At 44.5% G+C, this 15456-nt stretch overlaps 1 protein-coding gene across 2 annotated transcripts in view; it reads right to left on the bottom strand.

The window, feature by feature from the left end:
- Rab23 (RAS oncogene family member Rab23) overlaps positions 1 to 15456 on the bottom strand; it is a 189340-nt gene that overhangs the window by 51990 nt on the left and 121894 nt on the right. For both annotated transcript variants that reach the window (XM_080279846.1, XM_080279847.1), the window contains one exon: positions 14355 to 14791. In XM_080279846.1, coding sequence (XP_080135972.1) covers positions 14355 to 14396 — 42 coding nt within the window. In that variant the 5' untranslated portion in view covers positions 14397 to 14791. The remainder of the gene's footprint in view (positions 1 to 14354; positions 14792 to 15456) is intronic.

Below are 15456 nucleotides of genomic sequence, written 5' to 3'. Positions count from 1 at the left end.
GTAGGAAAGTAGCCAAGGGACGTCTGCATAACCAGGCATTTGAGCCGCCCGGTTATTTCGATGCCATCACGTGAAAGCGTCCCTTTCCAGCACCAATTCAGGTTGAAGAGATTAAGCACACTATTCCGCATAATAATAAAATAAGTACAGGCTATAAATATGCATAACTAATTACTTGAATATAACAATGAGTATAAGGAAGTAGAAATACATTAGATACAACAAAAAGTAGTATTTATGGACCTGGAAAATGCATTTAACTTAGCTTATCGCGATCCTAAGTAGTTTATAAGGTGGGTGGGAAACACTGCCGAGGTGAAACATTGTAATGAGACGATTACGGCAACAGCCCAGGTCAGGAGGAAATGAGGAGGACCGTGTCAGGTGGGAGAGGAGATGGAAGTGTTGGATTAGAGAGAGAGAGAGAGAGAGAGAGAGAGAGAGAGAGAGAGGTGGAAGTACATTATGTATGATGGAAAAGGCTGACCAGAAAGTGCTCAAGTGATATAACGAAATGGAAAAAATAAGTAGCGACAGACTGACCGAAAAACTATGTACAGTGGAAAAGGAGAAAAACGAAGTGGGGCGGGGGTGGTGAGCAGACCGAAAAAATAATAACAATGGCAAAAATAACCATTAATCACAAAAGCAGGAGCATCAAGGAGGGTGTGGCGCGCATACCACTACAGAACAAAGTGAAATTATCTACTGCATACAAAGCGACACAGCACCGATCTATAATATCCAGGGAGTGATGCGGTAGAAGTGAAATGTATAAGTAATCACCGAAGCTTGAGTCTAAATGTGGAAGTCGGCCTTGGTGTGGATCAGTGGTTCTTGGCCTTTTTTCTGCCGCTTACCCCCTGGAGCTGGCATGACCAACCCTGTACCTCCACCCCATAAATAACAGCCAAGATACAAAATGTAAGTTATAAGTCAGAAGATATATAAAATCCAAAGCATGTAAGTTAGTACTGAAGGATAACATGGCCAAGGTATAAAATGTAAATCATAACAGTTACAAGGTATATAAAATGTAATGCATGTAAGTTTGTTGAAGGAAATACTCGAGCTAAAAGAATGTGTAAAATATCTGAAGAGCAAAAGAAATAAAACGAATTAGTACAATACTGTACTTACGCGATAATTCTTTTTTTTAAAGGATATAAAATCATAATATCATTATTAAGTCGAACCGCTTTTCCGTTTGTGAATTCCCTTAGCTTTTCATTTTCATTACTTTCATTTACTAGATTTCACCTCCATTAGTCACTGTGGACTTCGCCATTTACCCTAAATATAGGTAAAGAGGTCTGAGTTGTAGAAAGGGCAGGCTGAATGCGGAAGACAGAATGATATGGAGGCGATTCGTTTGTGGCCACCCCTTGCAGGAAAAAGAAAAAAAAGCTAATGCCATTGCCCCAGACTTGAAAGAGTCGTAACATGTATCGTAGCATGTATTTGGGTATTTAGAGCCGAAATGATGAAATGTGAAAGAGTATGACACGAGGAAGGACTGCTGGGCCTCTGGGAACGGGCTGTTAATCCTATGCCCTGAGACGGACACGATTAAAAAAAAAAAAAAATCGCCCTTTTGACCCGAAGACGTACAGTGCTTTTCATATACAGTATTTTGTTCTTGCCACCTCCAGACGAGTTCATTCAGTTTCCGAAGGACCTATCGCTCTGAAATGATTAATGAAAACTGTATATAAGCCCTCCCGTTCCAAAAATCTCTCCTAGGCTGAAGAAGATCATGTGGAGATGGTAAGAAAATTAATAGTACGTCGTCGGAGTGATGGGGCTACAGGCAGATATGGAGCTTTAGGAGGCAAGTCTCCTACAATTTACTGAGGACCGAACAGCGACAAATAACAAACAAAGGCAACCTGTAACGAGGACTTACTGAACGGATACCAAGAGACAGGCCCCTCTCCCAGTCCAGTGACCTTGGCCGTTCACAGTTACGCTCCCTAACCAACCATGCCTAAGGTAAACAGTAAATATAAAGATCTAAGTATCTAAGTGGTGGAAAGGGAAGCCGGTGGTGAATGGGTTAGCACGTCCCTGGTTCAACTCTCGGGCAGGTCGGATTCTTGGCCAGAGTTTGTTTCCCCCACGTCCCGGTTCAGCCAACTGGGAAGAGTGATGCACACTGACTACCGCTGGTCGTATTCTAAGTGCAGAAAGGACCTTGTCAAAAACTGGCTGCCTCGTGTGTTCGTTAGGTGTCAATCTTACAAACGTCCGTCTGCTTCTTCCTCGTCTACTACTACTACTATTACTACTACCACCACTTTTTTCCTCTCCTGCAAAGGATAGGACTCCTGAAATCAAGAGAAAGGCCACGTCTCCAACTCAATGACCTTGCTGGTATTTGATCGCGGAGCCATATGGTTCCCAGTTATTCGCCCTACCTGGCCATTCTCAAGTATAACTGTAGTATATATAAATAAAGAAATAAGTGGTGGAGGCACGCACGAGATAAATACAAGAAGATTGATGGCGTCGAGCACTTACAATAGAACACCACTGGACGAAACCAAACATAGACGGAAGCAGCTAAACAATCATCTCTTAACACTCGCTCAAGAATACAGACGTAATGAAGACCCAAGCAAATAGATACATACTTCCACCCAGCAACCAGCAGTCAACAGAGGAAACAGCCCCGGGATATTTTTGCCTGTTAACAGCTAAGCTATGTAGGTAACGCAAGCAAGGCAACCCGTTATCCGCGTCCTTGATAAAGTTATGTATCACTATTAACCCCTTCGGTCACAGCACGTGTTTAGTACACTTTTGCTAGTCCCAGACGATTTTATGCAGCTTGGGAGATTTTTCATTTGGCAGAATAAAAATCGTCTCGTTTTGGACTGATTAAAATGAAATATGCGTCACAGGAGTGACGAGATTAATTCTGAAGTTATTCTCAGTTTTCGTTTCCAGTGAGACAAAAATAACACACACACACACACACACACACACACACACACACACACACACACACACACCTATTACTATATCTCTTGGTGCATCTGAACTATCAGCACCTCTCTCACGTATCAACAACTAGATTGCTATGCCACATTATTTATCGGTCTTATTTCACAAAAAGAGATATTTCAACACATCATCTTTGCTTGCCTCTGCTCTTCTACATCCAACAGCTGTGATCCAGTTGATTTTCATATCGGAAATATTTGTGCAAACCTGACAGTGTGAAGCTTACCTAATGTCAACCAACTGGGCTAATGCAATACATTTATGTATCTGAGACCACTTTCTAGTTGCTAGACAGACGCCAAACGTGGGAGGACATCTGCTCTGCGACTGGGCACTGAAATGGGGAAATTATTTATATAAAAAGCGTGGACTATTGTTCTTTTACTTTGATATTGTGGAGATTTTCCTTTGAAAAATGATACAGTACTGAAGATCCACAGACTTTCTCTAACACTTTTTCGTGACTAGTGCCATATTCTAGTATCAATCTCTGGTTAGATCTCAGAATTTCCGAAGAAGAGATTACAGTATTTAGGCCAAGTGGACAGAGTTTAGGCTTCCCCTTACAGTGCTTGCACAGACAGGGAATTACGTACTTTCCCTAGGTTTTGTGAATACATTAGGGAAATTTAGAATCATTAGAGATTCGTATCAATCCAGTTAAGATGTTGGTCGTTTCCCTAGCTTTGAATTGCCTTTAGACAAAAAGAAGATGGCTGATCCTCTGACTATACCGCTCATCCTTGCCCCTCTCCTCCCCCTTTACATGCAGGGGGGCCGCAAAACCGTTACCCCTTATCACGAATTATGCTTCTTTCAATACCCTCTCCCCACACTCCTACACAAAGCCCGTGCCTCTCAATACCCCTACATGTTCACACACACAGTGCGTCCTCCTCGGTACACCTCCCCCCAACACACAACCCGTCCCCCTCAATACCCCCCCCCACACATACCCTCCCGCACACAACCCATCCCTCTCAATATCCCCACATTCTCGCACACAGTCGTCTCTCTGAATACCCTCTACACTCCCACACACAACCCGAACCTCTAAATACTCCTCACACTCCCACATGTAACCCGTCACACTCAATACACCCACACTCCCACATACATCCCGTTCCTCTCAATACCCCCTCACACTCCCACACACAGCCCGTCCCTCTCAATACCACCCACACACCCACGCACAGCCCGTCACTCACGATACCCCCCACACGCCCACACACAGCCCGTCCCTCTCAAGACCTCCACACTTCCACACACAGCCCGGTGCTTTCAATACCCCCACTCTCCCACACACAGCCCGTCCCTCTCAATACCCCCACACTCCCACACACAGTCCGCCCCTCTCAATACCAACCCCTCCCCCTTCCCACCACGCCCACACACAATCCGTGAGAAAGGCCTGACTGAAGAGGCCCTGTGGCGACGTTACGGGATGTTGTCGTACGGTGCCCGTATGCCCTCACTTCACCACTGCATTACGGGACCACATTTACTGCACGCCTCGTAAGAGACAGACTCCTGACATCATCCGCCACCTCGGGCCATGTCAGAGGTTCAAGTACGAGTAAACAAACAGATTACTTGATATAGTTTACCGAAAATAAGAGGATAAGTGACAGGCTACTCGTATCCGCCACCTCAATGTCACGTAAACGCCTAAAATATGAATTATACAATGCGACTGGCTGATAAAACATACGTAACCAGCTGTCAAAACTTCATCGAGATTCTAGTGCTGATTCAATGGATATCTGTTCTTTGTGCCTGATGTGTATTCTTCCTGATCAATATCGCTGTTGTATTTCTCCCTCTAACAGACAAGTATAGGTCTTCGGTGGTCGACAATGATTATACTGGGCCATTCTTCTTGCCAGGATTTGTGTTATCTTTCTTGTGTGTGTGTGTGTGTGTGTGTGTGTGTGTGTGTGTGTGTGTGTGTGTGTGTGTGTGTGTGTGTGTGTGTGTGTGTGTGTGTGTGTGTGTGTGTGTGTGTGTGTGTGTGTGTGTGTGTGTGTGTGTGTGTGTGTGTGTGTGTGTGTGTGTGTGTGTGTGCACTTAGCTTTGGACACAAACTAGTATAAATATTTCCGAGGACCAATGGTTCTTCCATTCACTAATAACTGGTCACACACACACACACACACACACACACACACACACACACACACACACACACTTTATTAAACACAACTACCCAGGCTCCATGTTGAGACAGGGAGGGTTATTATAGAAGGGAGAACTTGCAACTTTTATATATACCGATGCTACACTACATCACACCCCAAGATATACCGATACTACACTGCATCATACGGTACCTTCCTCAATAGTGCAGTCCATCACTCAGAAGACAGAATTCATCACCAAGACTTATTTTGTCGTTTCAGAAGGCTGGATCGGGGTCAGATTGGGTCACGACTATAATACGTCCCTGACCTGGCCATTTCCATCCCCCAGAGTCCAAAGGCAGAGTTAAGACAACGGCTACCTGCACCACGCTCATTACATTAACCTTTCTGCACGATGGTATTTTTTTCTTTTATTCTGGCTAATGAACAGACGATACTTATGTAACTTAAAAACTCTTGGGATGGATTAGTGAAACACCCCAAGTCTAGAAAATATATCCTAAGCTAAATAAAACCGTCCTCATATAGCAAGAATACAATTTCTAACAAGTCCTCGGGTTGAAGGAGTTGGGGTTAAACTAGAAATCAGGTTACTAGACAGAAGTGGATTATGACCTGCAACTCCCTCGTTACATTAACCTTTACACACGATGTATTTCTAACCACACAGAAGGTATAATCTTGAGTGGAAATTTTTACAGGCTTATGTGATAGCTAAACACTCGACCTTAAGAAGAAAATAGCCAGGGGTGGAGGCAGACTGGACAAAATGAACGAGGGAGAAATTTCATGGAGCACAAACTATAATTGTACGCAACGCTGCTAGCTTATCAACATGTAATTACCGTATAAAAAAAAGCCTGCGCACAAAACATAAAACTACTCTCTCTCTCTCTCTCTCTCTCGCTTTCTTATCTATCTGTCTATCTATCACGTCAATTATAATGACGTCTATTTCCCATTTTTATTACTGTTATCTCCGGATCGTTCAGCTTCGGCGCGATTTTTGAACTGCAAGACGCCGCCATTAATTTAAATAAAATCGTCTGGTCGTGACATTATTAAAATTATCCTCTCCAGCCCAATGTACGTTATTTATATTCTATTTTTGCTGTCTATACATTATCTTGTTTAGCTCCAGGTAATTTTTTTCTGAACTAGAGGTGTTAGATACAGCATCCATTGCCCCCCTTCAATATATATGGCGCGAAAGGTCGTCTGGTAGGAGACAGGAATAAACTACAGAAACGCTTTAAGATGTCAACACATGGATAAAATAATAAATGAAATAAATGAAAAAAGAAGACTAAAATAAATCAGCATGAAGGTAGCAGGAATGTAATCAAAAGCGCGTCACTTTAATTAATTTTTTTTTAGTCTCCTCGTGGCCTAACCAATACACTTGCTACTAATATGACGTCCAGGCCATCCCGTCTGACCAGTTCGGCTGAGTGTTGACTGGCGGGAGAAAGTGAGTCGTGCTGTGCGCCTTAAAGTACTGCAGTCGCTCTTGCCACACCTAACCAAAGTAAATAACACCAGGTAAAAAGAAATGGACTTAATCGGAGCAACCGTGCCTGAAGCCTGTCTGGGTGCTTTTAATACGTCTCTCTCTCTCTCTCTCTCTCTCTCTCTATTTATCTACTTACCTACCTACCTACTTCTCTATCATCTCCCTCTCATCCTTCTTGCAGCCATTATTCCTGCATTCCCATCCTCATTCCACCACCTACCTTCCCAACAAAGCTACGTAAGTCGCACTTTCCTACCTGTCCCGATTTCCATCCTCCTTCCCATCACCTACTCTTCCAACATAACTCCTCTTTTCAACCATCACTCCTTCAAATCCACCTCTTTCCCTTTTCACTATCCCCCTTCCAACACAGGGTCGTGCTCCGAAACCTGATAGGGCGGGGATGTTTACTAACTGCAAATTTCAGACATTCCTTTACGAAGCATTTGTAACCATTAGATGTGGCTGAACTGCATGCCAAGATAGGCTACTGAGCACATTCGGCAGCGAGGTACGAAGGTCGAATTCATTTTATTCTCATCATTGGCTTCGCAACTGACATGCCTACTAGTTCACAATCTCGGCTTTAAGAATACCCACCTGCACTCCGAATCACTCCTTGCCCTAACTTCCTGTCGGCTGCTTACTCTGTCCCTCCATTCCACAACCTCGCCTCTACAGCAATTTTCCCTCTCTTTTCATCATCTTTCTTTCCACCACCACCTCTTCAAACAATTCTTCTTCCGATTACATGACCTTCATTTACGTGTCCACGTTTACCGTCCGTTCTCCGAGGTCCAGTAATCCTCCCACCTGTTAACACACCACATGTTAACACTTCAGCGGTAATGCCCACCGTCCATATCGAATACATGCTAGAGCTGTCTCATGCAGGGCTGGTGCATTGATATTAACGGGGGCGGTTGTATGACAAGTCAGTGAGTCTTGTGGAAGATCGGGTATGTATAATTAAACGAAGTTTGAATCATCAAACTGCTCCCTGCCTCAGTTTGAGATCGCACCCGCGTCCTCTCGAACAGCAGAAAACTTCGCTAACCACGCGACCACCACATACCTTCCCATATCGCTTATCACCCTTCCGTCAACTGTCCTTCAACATACAACCTTACCCTTTCTATCCTCCTTTTCCATTGCTTCCTCTAGCACCGGTTCTTCCTCATCGACCCTTCCACTTCGTCATCACCATTTTGCCAGTTGTCCTTCCACATACCACCTTTCCCTTCCACACCTTCGGCCTTACCCGCTCCACCCAGTCTCACCACTTGCGTGTCAAGTAAGCTGATCCGGTCGCTCTCCTTTCCACTAGCTCCCCTTCCCTTCAGTAGTCCATTCAAGTCATCTCACTTAACCTCACCCCACTCCACTTCTAGCAAAGTCCACTCACCACTCAAACTCGTCCACAATCACCCGTTCATTGCCTCTGACTACTTTTGAATTTTGCCCGCTTTAAGCCTGTTCTCTGCTTCCAACTTTTACTTGCTTTCTTTCCTGTTAATCGTTCATTAAACTCACCCCCTTCCAGTTTCACTTTCCCCCATTCGCCACTTAAACTCGTCCACAATCACCTGCTCTGCCCGGTAACATGGTAATCGTTCACAGACTCTGGTCCTGCCTATGAAATTTACTTGCTCTCTGCCTACTTTCTACTTCTAATTATACTTGCTCTTAGTCTTCTTTCCATGACTCCCAGATCTTGGTCACACTGTTTTCCTCCCCAACCTCCTTTCTCTTCAACCACTTCAGTACAATGGCATATAGTATACTTTACTCTTCCAGTTATCAGACGATTTTATTCAGCTTGAGATGCTTTACGGACTGGAGGTAATAAATGCAGCCTTCATTACCTTTCACAACCAGACGTCTCCCCGTAAACTGTACGAAGTAAGAATAAAATAGAATAATATGTATTCACATTCAAGAGGTTAGCCGAACCCTCTGACAAGGAAAGACATCTTAGCAATAATATTCCTGCTACTGACAGGCGATTTTACATGGCTTACGAGTGGCTTGCGTTCTCCAAAGGTTAAAGAGAGTCTCCATTGGCCCTCAAACGACAAACGGTATCGTCATCATCTTATTGTTGCAACAGCCAAACAATTTTATGCAGCGTAGGCGTGGATTCTTGTCGACTAAGAGTAAACATTCCAGTCACTTCTCCTACCATCTTCTGTTCTCTCTCCAATGCACCCCGTTAAGGCTCCCTGGTCTTACTTCACAATACCCTGTTCCTCCAAAGCTGTGTTTTCTCTCTAAATCATCCTCGAATTTCCTCTATCTCCATGTATTATTCCTTAAGTCCTGCTCCCATTATTTTTATTGGTCAACTGTATGCGCCTGTTTTGTTTTGTTTTTCAGTCTTTTTCTTTCCTCCACCGTGCCCTGTTTTCCTCTTCAGCATTTATTTTTGATGGTCTCCCTGCCATGCCTGAATCACAACTACTCCCTTCTTTAGTCACCAGTCTTCCTCTATCCTCTGCCTCCTCCATCAACGTCTGTCTCTTCCTGCACCACCTTCTGTCCCTCCTTCACCATGCTCTGTATATTCCTCCACCATCCCTGTCTTTTCCACAATCCTGTCTCCTCCACCACCCTCTGTCTCTTCTCCCACGACCCTCTGTCCCTTCCTCCATCATCGTCTTTTTTTCTTCCTCCACCACTCTCGGTTTCTTTCCCCACTGCTCTCTGCCTCCCACCATCCTCTGTCTTTTCCATCAACCTCTGTACCTTCCTCCACCGCCCTCTGTATCTTCCTTCACGACCCTCTGTCTCTTCACCGCCTCCCCCAGACCCACTTCCACCACCTCCCCCAGACCTTCTCTCACCACCAAGTTTCCTGCAGACACACACACACAGAGGATAGTAGGGCAAGTGTGAGGTTCTGGGAGTGTTCTGCAGCTCCCCGTCCCTTTGTCTCCATCACACCCTTGGCTCTTTCTCACATTCCCATGTTTGCTTGCCCTTCCCTCCCTCCCACCCAAAGCCTTTCTTTCTTCCTTCAGTACAGACTAGTTTATAACAACTTAGATGTACTTTTACAAACTTTCACTGACCAAACCACTTCCACTGTATAGTTTTACACACCGACTTGCTTTTTACTGAGAAACATACGAAACCTCTCCGATTCGTCGCCTTTCGGTTCAAGAGATTTCACTAAACATTTGTCGCTATTGAGGTGTTTGTTGAAGCTGCCTGGCTACATGGACACAAATAGGTACATACGAGATCTGTTAAAGGCTGATGACGGACGAAACAGATACCAGTAGCAAATTTCCAAACAGCAGTACAGAGTAAAGCTTGTTCTTTCTTCAGTTCTTTTTTTTTTTTAACTAACATTTCACATCCCCTGCAAGACAGCTAAAATATGTAATGATAATCCATTTCTTAGTAACATTTTGTACAACAGTTCCATAATGCTAAAGAAAATAAAGCCGTAAAGCAGAAGAAAAAACAGACAATAATAATATGACAATTTATTTCCTCTACGCTATACCATTTTCACCTTCAATAAGAGGCCAAAAAAATGTTTAAGAGAGGAGAGTGCCCTCTCTCTCTCTCTCTCTCTCTCTCTCTCTCTCTCTCTCTCTCTCTCTCTCTCTCTGTGTGTGTGTGTGTGTGTGTGTGTGTGTGTGTGTGTGTGTGTGTGTGTGTGTGTGTGTGTGTGTGTTTGTCTCTGTCTGTCTGTCTGTCTGTGTTCTAGGGCCTGGGGAGAATGCTGAGGGGGGAGGCCCGTGTTTTTCTATGCACATCCGCCACCGCCACCACAGTCATCTTCAGTAATGGGGTGTGAGTGTGGCTGACAGGTGCAGGTCTGACTGGTGGTGGTGGTGGTGGTGGTGAAGTGACTGGGATTGGTGGTGGTGGTGGTGGTGAAGTGACAGGGATTGGTGGTGATGGTGGTGGTCTGGCTGGGATTGGTGGTGGTGGTGGTGGTGGGCAGTGAGACAGTGGTATTGGTAGTGGTAATGGTGTGGTGGTGGTGGTGGTTCTCTCTCTCTCTCTCTCTCTCTCTCTCTCTCTGTTGTCGTGTTGTCTCGCTGGTGGTGGTAGTGGGGGTGACTGGATATGGTAAGGATGGTGCCTGGTTAACGTGACCACGGAGATGAAACCGACTAGGGGTGAGACGACAAGCGGAGATAAAGTGGCAAATGGCACTAAATAAAGGAAGAAGGAGGAGCAACAGACGAGATGGTGATGCCGGCGGCAGGACTGAGGACTGCAGTAAAGAAGAGGGCAGTGCGTGACCAGTGGAATCAAGGAAACTCAAGAGACGAGGGGATTAACGGAGAGGTGTTTGAGACTGTATTTCATAACGCATCTTAACGCCTTCAACCCCAAGTATTTTCTATCTTATTTTGCTATCTCCAGGTTGCTTTATTCAACTCTGGAGGAACTTAGAACTGGTGAGGCTTTTTGTGGATTAAATTTGCCCGTTCACTAGGAAGTCTCCCCAAGCTGCAGTGAGTCGTCTGGAGGTAGGGAAAAAAAAAAAAAATGGTCACCGGATGGATCGGGTTTATTCAGTAGTGTGACGGTTTGTATCACATCTTCTTGCTATTTCCAGATGAGTTTATTCACCTTGCGAGTATTAACAGGAGGAGTGAGGGATAGCCTTATTTGATTCCTTCACTAATAATATCACTCACCTCAATAAAAACATTAGATGGCATCAGGAATATACCAGTAAAAATACGTTCCCGGATTCATAAGGTTAATAAGTTCTTTACATAAACAAGCTTCCAAAAATGTCAACTAAATATTATTCGGTAATTCTGTCTGATAACATTTTTAAAGTTATTGTACAGTACATTATCGTCAGGCTAAGAGGTGTTTAACTCCTGCATGGCTTAAGATGTGCTGGAGAGGGGCGTCGTCACGTGGAGGCACCGATATTACCAGATGCCTAAGCTTCCCAATTACTCGTATACAAACGCCTCTCATCTCACTCCCTATACCCTGAGGAGTGGATGTAGGACGGAAGGAGGGGGCAACTTCAAACTACAGTCTGTTAGGTTCACGTTCAAATGAACCTGGGGCAAAAACAACCACTCCTACGCGATACGATAAAAATAATAACAAACAGAATTAAACATTACTTCATCTCAAAAAAGTTTACCTGTAAGAGCCTGGGATATCTCGAACATAACTTGAGGATGACTGGTGGTGGTGAGGGAGGGAGAAAGGTTGGGGAATGGAAGAAGGGGAACTGGAACAAGGAAGTATGTCCTGACTTCACAGTGTCGTTAAGCGTTCGAAGGGAATAATTATACTTAGATGATGGATGGATGGATGGATGTAAATTACCTGAAGAGGGCCCAAGTCCAGCCTAAATTGCTGCATTTTCTCTATAACTAATAATTATATGTGTGGGGATAATTCTCCACTTTGAAACAAGGAACGTGTTGTCTGGCTAAAACTGGAGGTTAATTCAGGCTGTGGGAGAGGATTGTATGGGCAGGTTTGTGGAAGAGAGGGAAGAACTGAGGAATGAGAAGCAAGGAAAGCAGACTGAGGGGCTGAGGAACTGTGTGTGTGTGTGTGTGTGTGTGTGTGTGTGTGTGTGTGTGTGTGTGTGTGTGTGTGTGTGTGTGTGAGAGAGAAAGAGAGAGATAGAGAGAGAATTAACCAGAGAAGCTAACGATTACGGTATAGTAAGTAGGAGATTACCGAGGAATCTAAAAAGGGAAGGACAAGGGAAGAAAGTACGAATAAAAGATGTTGGTCAGGAAATGAGTAGTATGACTGGGAAAGGGAATCTACTCTCACTTCCCCCAGTCATGTCTTCGAGTTAATCATTTCTCTGATATATTTTGCATTCGGTCTCCACTTTGTCTCCAGTCATGTCTCTTCATCAGTGTTGGTAACAACGCCTTCATCAGGGAGTTAAGTCACTGGTATCGTAAAAGTTTCGTTTAAGATGCAATTATATATAGATAAATTTGTCATTTTTTGCCTCAATATAACTTTATCTTCCTAGTCTTTTCCCTACTATTGTAAGGGTGCAGCAGGGAAGAAAGGTTGTTGGTACACCGAAAGCAGTGATGAGAAATAGGGAGGTGAGTATGGAAGTTAAGAAGTCACTGCATGATGGTATTGTGATCCCTACCCTGACGTATGGAAGCGAGGCATGGACCTTGCAAGAGGGGAACAAGTCAAGAGTGAGAGCAGTGGAAATGAGTTACTTGAGAGGAGCATGTGGAGTGACGTGGAGGGACAGCTTGACGAATGAAGAAGTGAATGAACGTTGTGGGGTAGATGTGGATGTGGTTGAAAAGATTAGGAGAAATACACTGAGGTGGTTTGGACATGTGGAGAGAATGGAGAATGAAAGACTGACTAAGAGGGTGTATGTAGGTGAGGTGGAGGGAGGGAGAGGGAGGGGTAGACCGAGGATGAGGTGGAGGGATGGATTTGAGAGGTATATGAGGGAGGGGGGGGTGAGTTGGGGGGACGGTAGTCAAATGGTGGGTGACAGAGTGACTTGGAGGCGTTTTGTCTGCGGCCACCCTTTGCGGGATTAGGGCGTCGGGCTATAGATAAACAGATAGATAGAAAATTACCACTGTTCACTCTCACTCACCACAACCCGTACAATAACTGCCACCACCTGTCACCATTACCAGTCACAGGTCACAGTCAGTGTACACCACTAGCACCATCAGAACATAACAAGTATCACAAGAAAACATCAAGCAATCATCACCATCCATCATTATTCAATCCACCACCGTCAACATATCAGTGCAAACTTCTTCTGTCTATCTATCATCCAGACCTCCATTGCCCCATCAGAAGCGTAAGGACTTTGCTTAGGCTACTTAGTCTATCTATCTATCTATTGCCAGACGCCTCAATCCCGTTTGGGGTGGCCACAAACAAATCGCCTCCAAGTCGCCCTGTCCCCCGCCATTTCACTGCCCTGCTCCCAACTCACACCCCCCTCTCTCATATACCTCTCCACCCCATCCCTCCATCTCATCCTCGGCCTCCCCCTCCCTCTTCCCCCCTCCACCTCACTCACATACACTCTCTTCGTCAGTCTTTCACCCTCCATCACCTCCACTACTTAGTCCTGACATTTATATCCAGAGGGACAGTCGCTCTTCTGTGAGTGGTATTATATTGGCAATAAACCGCAGCCACCCCACGGACGTAAACTTTATGGGCCACATCCCACTACACCACCAGACGTCCATTTGGTTTATATTGTTACCACCTCATATACTGTAGTAAATGGTCTCACGGCTACAAGATGTCATTCACCTTATCACTCACCGATTCATTTTTGCACATCATACCTAAACATTCCCAAGCATGTTACTGATGTCAACCGTATCGAAATTAAAATGTAAATATCGTATAGAAACATGTTAACCCTCACATGTTACGAACAGTTCTAGTATTCATTCAGCAGGCGCAAAACCGACTTTATTCAGCTGAGAGTGAGCCACAGGAGTCTGAACTTTGGGCTACTGGTACCAAAAACTCGTTTATGGCTGGGACAACTCTAGTATTTTAAATTCCAGCCGATGCTAGACAGTTTAATTCATCAAAAAGTATGCCACAGGAGACTAGGAGTGGCAAGGTGTAAGATGCAAAAACAAATCGCCAAGGAGGAGGAGTTACACGAGTCCTCCAAGCCAGCCAAAATAAAACTCACATCTCATCTAACTTACCTTAATGGCGACTTCCAGATCTTCTTCCCTCATGATGGTCATTTTCGATGCTCTGTGATTCCTCCTTTATTGGGAAGTGGGGTCGGTGGGCGTAGGTGGGTGTAAGTGCAACAGGTGGGTGTAAGTGAAGGATGTGGAGCTGGCTGTGTGTACTAGTGGAAGAGGAGATGTCTTGGTTTGGTAAAATAGATGTTTGTTTTGTTGAAAGGTATAAGAAGTTTGTCTTGTGAAGTGAGTGAGTGTTGGTAGGATCGTATCTACAAGGTGGGTATTTTTCCAGGTGTGAGTGTGGCTGGACTGCGTGAGTGATTTGCGTTGTATTCTGACGAGTAAAATCTGTGTAGGTGGGGGTGAAGTACAAGGAGTGAAAGGTTGTTAAGTAGGTAGGTAGGTGTGGTAGGTCACTGCTGGGCTCTCATCTCGTGCTGATCATGGCACTGCAAAGAAGAGAAACAAGGCTTGTAAGAAAACACTTCCAAATCCCCCCAAAATAATAATGTCGTAAAAAACGGGAATACAGTAATAATCAAATTATCGTCACCATTACTATCTTCGTCATCATTATCATCATCATCATGACTCATTTTTCCACCCAAAGATGGAATGAGGTACAATAATAAAAAACAAAAATTGAAGAAAGTCAACTGCAAGCGCACGTGGGAACAATAACAGGAGAAGGTTGAGGGGTGTTTTGTTCGTCATTTGTTAAGAGCAGTAGCATTTGTATGTACCCGTCAAGAGGCAGTGCTGTTGTCTGGGTACGCTGTGTCTTCCAAAGTACCGACACTCCCCCTTGAGACAAATTACTGTCTCTGGTTCCCTCTGTCTTGAGGTCGTATTCTCGTTGGCTTAGGGATCTTCCTTAACAACCCTTCCCTGGCGATTAACTTTGCTTATTGCACCTTATTATCCTCTTGTATGTTACTCGTCCAAACGGTCTCGATATTAGAGCGATACAAATAACAGACAAGAATATTAAGATACAGCGAGGAAAATAAATCGCTAAGGAAGAGGTGCTACGGAAACTATGCCAACCGGAATATAGGCCCTGAGCGTAAGTACCCTAAACCCTCCCTAAGCAGCCTTTCTCCCTCGTGTACCC

This window comes from Coenobita brevimanus, chromosome 80, assembly GCF_032717465.1.
Source record: "Coenobita brevimanus isolate Jiangsu-jjx chromosome 80, ASM3271746v2, whole genome shotgun sequence".
Lineage (NCBI taxonomy): Eukaryota > Metazoa > Arthropoda > Malacostraca > Decapoda > Coenobitidae > Coenobita > Coenobita brevimanus.
This window is presented reverse-complemented; position numbering and strand designations above follow the sequence as displayed.